The 9,688-nt window shown below is 27.8% G+C and overlaps 1 protein-coding gene across 1 annotated transcript; it reads left to right on the top strand.

Moving 5' to 3' along the window:
* The first annotated feature begins 2,792 nt into the window (after positions 1–2,792).
* On the top strand, positions 2,793–8,484 carry LOC111042090 (replication factor C subunit 1). Its single transcript, XM_022326577.1, has 11 exons — positions 2,793–3,151; positions 3,235–3,496; positions 4,144–4,351; positions 4,430–4,587; positions 4,665–4,779; positions 6,330–6,406; positions 6,903–7,083; positions 7,327–7,472; positions 7,545–7,730; positions 7,799–7,992; positions 8,089–8,484. The coding sequence occupies exons 1-11, from the start codon at positions 2,793–2,795 to the stop codon at positions 8,378–8,380; spliced, it is 2,178 nt and encodes a 725-aa protein (XP_022182269.1). The 3' UTR covers positions 8,381–8,484.
* Positions 8,485–9,688: the final 1,204 nt, after the last annotated feature.

The raw sequence follows: 9,688 nt of genomic DNA, 5'->3' as shown, positions 1-9,688 counted from the left end.
TGTGTGTGTGTGTGTGTGTGTGTGTGTGTGTGTGTGTGTGTGTGTGTGTGTGTGTGTGTGTGTGTGTATGTGTGTGTGAGTGCCTGTATAGTTAAGTATGGTTTATAATATATATTATGTACGACCGCGCGTCGTATATCGGACTGCGATATGGCGTGGCGGCGGACGCTGGGTCTCTTCGGAGTTGGGTCCCGCGGGCGTTTGGGACGTTCTAAATCATTTTTTATGTCCGTAATTACAGAGTGGAACGAAACGAAAAAATAAATACAGGAATATGTATATATATATTTATATGTATATATGGAAGTCTCGTATATACTCATATATATATAAATTTTAATGTATCGTTCATTCGTTCGGTCTCACTCATATCTCACCGGACGAGCACGAGCCGCGTCCTAGAGACGACCGCGAACCGGACCATATCATATTATAATATTTATATTAATACTTTTGTGTGTGCAATGTGTATAAATTATTATCATCATAATATTCTGTGTGTTTTGTATTCAATTTGTATGTATGAGTAATAAGTATGACGGAGTTGTATATCGCTATATTATAATACTGCGCAACGCTCGGTCCACGATAGGTTCGGGGAAACTTTAAAAAAAATAATCAAATTGATCAAGTTCTCGAATACATGACCTCGAATGCTCTCCAAACACGTGGAAAAAGGCAATGGCAAACATTTAATAATTACATATTTACATCTGCAGATATTATGCCTCAACACTTATAACTTATAAGGATCATACAGATTCTTAGCACACAACTTTAATATAGCTATTAACGAGACTTAAAGAGCCATTTTAAATTTATCTTATTTTACGTTATTATAGTAATATAGTATAGTATGGGAACACACGTTTTAATTATACATTTATATTACTATAAGGGTTAGTTACGAGCTTACTAGTGCTGAGCATTATTACGCTAATTTTTTGTTGTTAAAAGGCAAAATGTTACTATTAAAATGCATTTAAATAATTTTATTACAATGACTATAATTGTTGTATAATACATTGTATGTAACAAACAATTATTACAATACATAATTAATTATTTAAATTATTTAAAAATACCGAGGTGGCCAATTAGCCACGAACGGGTAAACGAACTCACAATCATCAATTTGCATTTATATAATATATTATATGTAAAGATTGAATATTGAAGTACCTATACTATAATATAAAACTATTATTAAAATCGGATTTCTTAAAAAAATTATAAGTGTTATAGCAGGTGTTGATGCCATGACCTATTAAAATAGTATTGACTTATAATAAACTAATTATCGCGGTTCCATGATAACTACCCTAATCTTGTGCTTAATGTGTTGTTTTATATTATTATGTATACATTTATGACAGTTATCGTTTTTGCTTATTGTGTTAACAAATAAAGATTGTACATTTTTCAAAAACAAAAAAAAGTTGTCATAAATAATTACGTCATATCATGAAAGTATGTGAAATCACATTAATATTGATCCAAATAAAGATAATAATCAATTATCGTCGTCCGTTATAGACTAATAAAAAAATGCTTTAGTTTCTACGCAAGTCGAAAAGTGAATAACTGTAGGTTGATCTACAGTTTTACAGATGATATACCTACCTACATTTTTTATCAGGGTTGGCTGTAGGTACTTCTACTTAAAATGTTAAGAGGCTGTCACTGTAGAAAACTGAACACACTTTTGAACTTCCAATTATAGTACGATACCTCGTTGATGATAAATGATAACATTTATTTTAACATTCAATTATGGCCTTAAATTGCCTACATAATGCGCCGTATACAATCGTTTTATACAATTATTATTACGCCCATATACGACTGTTTGATTTTAATTAGTATAATCAAAAAATTATTTTTCTTCATTTTTACTAATTGATGATAATCATCGACAAATCCTATATATTTTATGATTAACTTGCAATTACTGATTTATTCGTTTTCTTGTACCAAACACCAAATATCTAATAGCTGTATTTAATTCTTTTTTAAGTTTTTACATGAACAATGAACATATAAAAAACTTTTATATAGTACACCGTGTACGATTGGTGAAACCGAAACGATGTATGAGTAGACGTTTAACCTTATATCGACGTTTTAAATCCGTCATAATTCTGATGGCGAACAACAACCACGAACAAATATTAATAAATTAATACCATTTTATTAAAATGAATAATTGAACATTTATTAAACAATATATAATTTGTCTCTTCAACTAGAACCAAATTTACCCTAATGGTGGTCGTAAAAAATTTGGGTTTTGGTCTATTCGAGTATTCGACAATTAATACATTTCCACGTTCATAAAATGTATTTTGTGGAACAAAAGTCCATTGGAACACGTGTTTTTCGGAACAATATGCAATGTCCCCATTATATTATTATATGAATATTATCATTACCTATGATATTATTTTGTTTATGGTGCCGCGCAAAATACTGGAAAGTTACGACCACTGTTATACCGCGGTTACGAGCACCACGATAAAAACTGGCGGGAACATCGCGTTCCGATAAGACACGACGAGTGATAACTGGTGAATCCGTGTGCGAAAGTTATTGCTCTTATGAATAATATTAAGTGCTCGTTAAATAGTATCAAATGTCGATGTTGTGTTAGTGTTATATTTCCGTGTCAAAATTGACAAAAATGACAAAATTGTTGAAGCAATAAAACCGTTATCATCAGTAAATTAATTTATCCATTGCTTCGATTTTTAACAACAACGTTTGACTGATCATCTTAAATCAAAGTACAGACAATGGTTGGACGCACGACAAAGAGATCATCGGACGACTGCGTTTTTGCTGACACCAAGAAGAAAAAAATTTCCCAAGAAAAAGGAGAGTCGGATGCGCCGGTGTCCAATGATAAAACGTCAACGGTCTGCGATGGGGACTTACGGCAGAAAAAGGCATTTTTTGCATATTTTGGCAAGTCTTTTGATGACGGCAAAAAAAGCCCTGCTGGCAATTCAAAAACGACCGATTCCAACAACGATGTGAGAAAAAAGAACATCATCACCAAAACCAGTTGTGTTGATAGTTCAAAAACTCTGTTAGTCAATAAATCAAAGCTAAAAGACATTAAGCTGCTTTCTCACGATGTTTGTACCATTAAGTATGACACACTTTTAATAATTTCATGTACTTTCTACCTGGATTATTGTTATTCAACGTTTTCTCTTATAACTATGTTTTCAGGAGTAATTCCAATTTGCCTTATATCAGTAGTTTTGTTGAAGAAGAAGGATGTTTTCCTAAAATCACACACACTAACCGTTTGGCATCTCTGAAGTCATCAGATTTTATACTCCGTTTGGATGAAGAAGTATTCCGTGAAAATTGTCATAAAAACTCTATTCTTAAATTTCAAAATGCTCATTCTCTACCTAAACGTCCAGTATTAGAGCCCTACCAAATGGAAATTAATTTTCCATACATGATTTCATCTTTAAAAATGTCGGTAAGTATTTAGATTTTTGAGGAAAAATATAGAGTGTGTCAACTGTCAATATATATATTTTGGCTATTAGTACAAAATTAGCATTTTTTGCAAACAAGTCTGTTTGGAATCACCACATTTTGATACATAAACATGTTCTTCTAGAACATCTTATATATTTGATTAATTATATCTGTTTACATTATTTTCTTTGTTAATAATTATTCTACAATATTAATCATTGTAATAAATAAATTAATATTAATCCAATTATTTGAAATCAAGTTCATGAACTATTTTTCAATCTATTTTCACATTAATTTGAATTTCTTACTAATTATTATAATATTTAAATTATAGGATAGGTGATTCATTACTATTATAATTATCTGAACTGATCTCGATATCATCTTTATCCTAACTAAACAGAATAATGTAAACCTCTATTATTTTGTTTCTAGATGGCTTGCGGAAGCCACTTGCTATTAAATAATGTAAAAAACTTAACTCACATACAACTCTTGTGATGACTTAAACTTAAAACTAAACATTTCATTGTTTATGATTTCATACACCCAATAGTGTTAGTCTTTTTATTCAAATGTGTACTAATAAAAATGTGCAGTTAAAAATATGGTCATTAACTTTAAGATGGTTTTTATTTACAGGTACCAAATTTTCCAGTTTCAGAATTTCATAAAAACTTGAAGAAAAAAAATTTAGTGGCAAAGAAATCTACAACAGATATTGAATCTATGTGGATTGATAAATATAAGCCAATGTGTAAAGAAGAAGTGCTTGGTAATGATAAACTTGTTAAAGATTTGAAAAATTGGTTAGCACCTAATAAAAAAAATTCTAAAAAGTCAAAAAAAGGTTAGTTTTTACACTGCAAATATTGAAAATGTATAATTTAGTTTTTAAAAATATTTTTTAATATTTTGTTATGTTTAGTTCAAAAGTATGGTGATGATGATGATTTTATCTTTGATAGTGATAGCGATAGTGAATCTAGTGGTAAACAACAACTTAACTTAGCAATTTTACTTGGACCCAGTGGTTGTGGAAAAACTAGTGCAGTTTATGCTGTAGCCAATGAACTTAATGCAAATGTAATGCTATTGTTAATCATCTTTTTAAACTTATAAACTCATTAAAATAAGTTGGTGTTTGTTGCATTATAATATAGGTGATTGAGTTGAATGCTTCCTGTAACAGAAATGGAAAACGTATTGTAACTGATTTAATGGAAGCTACACAATCGCATGCAGTGGAAAAAAACTGTTTATTCAATCCAATGAGAGGTGTGGTATTTATCATAAACTTTATATTTATAGACTAACTCTTGAATCAATATTTTTTATCTGAGCCAGAAAGCCTAATAATATTGACACAGAACTTACTATTTTAGTTTTAAAAAGAATGAATTTACTTTATAATTTTATTTTTTATAGATAGATATAACTCATTCTTGTATTTTATTATCATCTTTAGACGATATTAGTATAACATAGGTTATCTCTTTCACATACTCATTATAGAGAAAAAACTACACCTTTCAATTATCATGATTTAGCTTTAGCTAAGAAATTTAGATTTTAAGCATAAAATATTCCAAACTCTATATAAAATTTGTTCATTTAATACTTAAAGATTCTCTAATTGTTATAGGGAATAGGTTATAATATGTTAAGTGTTTTCCTATTTTGAGAAGTTTCCTGCTCAGTATTGAAAAATGAGAAAGCGAGATTTGCTCTAGTTTATAATTTTTATGTGTTTTGGCAGAGATTGCAGATAGTTTGTTTTACTGTTTGCTAATCACTCAGATAATTTAAAATCTGTATCTGTATTTTGTTATGTCATTAAAGGTAGCTAAAGTTAAGCAAATCTGGTTTTCAGTATTTATTTCATATAGTATACACATTTTTAAAATGATGTGCATACAGATCATTTGTCATAAGTAGAATGACTATTTAAATAATAATTTAATGGTTGATAGTCTAAAGCATATTTTTAAAAGAACTGTTTGAATTTGAATTTTAAAATAATACAGATGTTCAGAGTATAATGATTACTGGTGGCATCTCATTTAAACTTGCATGCAAGATATGTATTATTATTATGAATTGAAAGGTAATGATTTATCATTGCAGTTAAATAGTATAGTTTCTCAGCCAATACAATAATTGTAGTTAACTATTTTTTTTACCCTTACTCGGGTTGTAATCTTACTGTTAGAAAAATTACTGAGTACATTTCAAAATGTCCTTCATAAAGTACCAGCTGTTTTTCAAACTAATAAATAGGGCCACACAAAATACTGAAAATAAAATGTATATACATAAAGATTCACAAACCATGGTCCACCCATTTTTTCCCTTTAAATTTTTTTTTTGGGCATCTGGCAGTACTAACTTTATTTTTCAAATGAAAATCAACCTTTTTCATTGTAAATGGTGAAGCCAATGAATTTTTTGTTATTGAGATATTTAAATAAAAATTTGAACTAATAGTTTCTGAGTATTAATATAATTTTAAGTTTTAATCTAATTAAAGTTAGATCTTGTATTTATTTATATCTGCTATAAAGTTTTTTATAAGATATAAAATGTTTGATAGATTTATATATTATCACTTCATTTTCAAATGATCGTAGAATCTATTCTTCCAAATCTATTATTCTTGATATACAGAGTTAAATTACTAGAAAACTACTAGCTAATAATGTGATTTAGACATCAATATTTCCAAAATACATCTAAACAATTTACAAAAAAAAATGTTAGTTAAATTTGGATGCTTGATTAATGTTTATTTTACTTCTAAAAATATGATATTATTTTCTATAATTTAGGGAAAAAATTAAAAATCAAAAATCATAAGAAGAAAGATAAAACAAATGTAAAAATGACAATTATTTTAATTGAAGATGTAAGTATAAAATAATATTTGTATGAATGTAAAAATTGATTTTAAATTCATATGAAGAAGATGCCACACTTGCATGTGTTGTTTTCGCCTTACAAACGTACAACATAGCAAAAATGGTTTTTAACAGGACAGAACGACTCAGGCTCTAATCTAAGCTAAGCGAACAAATTTTCACACTGTAAATCTTACTGGGCATCATCGTTTTTATTTTTTTGATTACAAATACAAAAATAGTTTTTTTAAGTTTTTAAACAATAAGAATTTTTCTTGTGTTTGAGATATACAAAAAAATAAAAAATGGTGTTGCACAGTAAATTTTCTCCTATTAATAGTATGAAAATTTGGTTGCTTTGTTTAGAATGTTTGAATTATAGCCTGTGTGGTTCAATCCTGTTGAAAACCATTTTTACTATGTTCTACGTTTTGCATGACGAAGACAACACATGCGAATGGTATCCTCTTAACCAATTTATTTTTGTTTTTTTATAATATATAGGCTGATATATTCTTTGAAAATTATGATGATGGATTTTTAGCAGCAATTTCAACTTTAGCTACAGATTCAAAAAGACCATTAGTTTTAACAGCAAATGACCCTTTTAGTAATAATTTGCTGAAATTTTTCTTGTCCAATGAAAGAACTCTAAATTTTATACATCCGCCAAAAGAACATTTAAGTAAGTTTTATTGTAAAATACCAATTCAATTATATCTAAAATAATAGATTTCGGATATTAATGCTGTGTCGCATGAATAATGTTAATACATTATTAATATTTAATTGTTCAATAAAATTTAATCTACCAATCATGGACCATTAAATCATTTTAAAGAACCATTACCCCACTTGATTCATTAAATGTTAAGTTATTGTTCATGGAACCCAGCATAAACCTTTGCATTGTGTGTTGTTATTTCAGATTGTTTTCTACAGCTAATGGCATTAAACGAAGGAGTCATTATGACAAAAGACGAAATAAATGCATTTATCCATCCATTTAAACCTGACATTAGGCAGAGTACTCTTCAGTTACAATATGTTTTGAGTACAGGAGAAATAGATCCGGTAATATTTATAAAAACTAAATATTCAAATCTTATTTGTTTCTTCATTAATTTATTCAAAATATGTATTCAGAAAGTACTAAATCGACAATACCAAATGAGTTTAAATTCTATTTGGTGGAATTGGCCACATATGTTTGGTTGTCATTCAACTAGCATCAAAGACTCCAAACAAACAAAGTGCAACTTTGATATCTCTACAATATCTCAAAATCTAGATATAATGTCAGAATTAAACTTAATCTATTCTAAAACACAGGTTTGTAGCTTGAATTTCAGAACTAATCAAATGTTTTTGAAAATATTTTATGATTTTATGTGTTTCAGAGCTACAATTTCTTAGACCCTCAGCCATTTTGGCATCACATAGCCACGAGGGATAGTTCTAGTTTAATTGAAACCCATCATTGGTCTGACAGTTCTGTTCAACTTTCTACAGATATCAGTCAATGGATATTCAATCATATCAATACACAAGATTATGTTCCAGAAAAACTTTTCCCCACGTCTGAGGAATTAAAGTAACTATACAAATTAAATCCCTGAGTGACATTTGTTGTGTACAAAAATATGTTTATCTAATATCTATATTTAACAACAATTTATATTTTTCATAGTCTACGTCAAAGGACATGGAACACATCTAAGAACGTGCTAGAACAAATAGGCTTAGATTATTGTAATCGCAAAAATGAAACGGGCTACGATTATTTATCTACTATACGATCATTTTATAGAAATCAACAGGTAAATCAATCATTTGTGAACCGGAGGAATTCAAAAATGTTTTCGTACTTGAGACAGATAGACATTAATGTTGACAACAAAGATTTAGAATATTTGTGTGACTCTTTTCACTCTGATTCCAATAATTATGATCCTCAATTGGAAATATCAGATCAGTTTTAGTTTATAAATATCTGCTCTTTTTTCTGAAGTATTTGTAGAATGTTTTAAATTTTTGATTTTATTACTTGTATAATAATATATTATTGTTCAATACAATTGATGTACATTTTTACATATACATATTGTATTCAAACCTTTCATGTTCTATATAATTTTAATTCTTATATTTGTATAGAAATTATAATTTAGAAATACTAATTTTATATTGTGTATAATATACTATTGAAGATTATTCTATTTTCTTAAATATTTTAATACAGAGAGGTTTCTTCTGTTGACTTAGGTATGTTACATTTAGTCTGTTTTAAAATTGTTAAAATTATTTTATTTTAGAATGAAAAAACTAATATTTAGTTATCAATGCTTATTAGTTATTACAATATAATTTATAAAAATATATTTTAACCTATCTTTAGATATTTCATGATGTATTTACTCTAGTCGTTTTTAATTTAAACTTTTATACTATTTTTAATTATTACATTAAATTAAATTATATTTTATAAAGCTGGAGACTTAATGCAATTTGGTTGTATTTTGTGTTAATGCTTTTGTTTTTACAACATAGTATTTTAATCTAGAAATAATTATGTTCTCTGTAAAATCAAACAATGTTTGCAGCTAAAAACTGGCTGTTTTTCATTTTTGTTTTCAACTATTATTTTACTTATGTAAATTTATTAGAATTGCACATGTTAAGTATTGTAATCAGATTTCACGAAATGGATGTTGTTTTACCCCAACCAACTTTCTGAGGAATTATAAGTTTATGTCAACTTTAAGTTAAGTATTACAATAATAATATTATTCTGTCATTTTATTTAATATTTGCTAACAACATCACTAGATCCTTGCTTCAACAACTGAATAGAATACATAAAAAGTATCAACTCAGGTAGTTATAAATTAGAAATCTGTGAGTGGTCTACGGTTAGTTGTTGAACGTCAATAACTTATAAGCAAGCGTTAAGCATAGAAAGAGAATAGAGATTACTATTTAATATATTGTCAACAATCCCAGACGAGAACAAGGTTCATAATATTGTACGTATTACGTAATATATTATTTAATATTAATAATAATAATAACTTATGAAAATAGTAGTCTTTCTTATAGTAAGTTCCTTGATTCCTATCTATAGGTACCTACATAAATAGATCATTTACAATAATTGTATATGATCTAAGAATAATAATAATTATTATTATTCTTAAATATTCTACAATAGTATTTTATTTGTATGATCCTAGGGAGACCGCGTTTCTGTGATAAGACTGTCTTATCAATGTGTTAACTTTATCGTTATC

Source organism: Myzus persicae, unplaced genomic scaffold (assembly GCF_001856785.1).
Source record: "Myzus persicae strain clone G006 unplaced genomic scaffold, MPER_G0061.0, whole genome shotgun sequence".
In the NCBI taxonomy this organism is placed as follows: domain Eukaryota; kingdom Metazoa; phylum Arthropoda; class Insecta; order Hemiptera; family Aphididae; genus Myzus; species Myzus persicae.
This window is presented reverse-complemented; position numbering and strand designations above follow the sequence as displayed.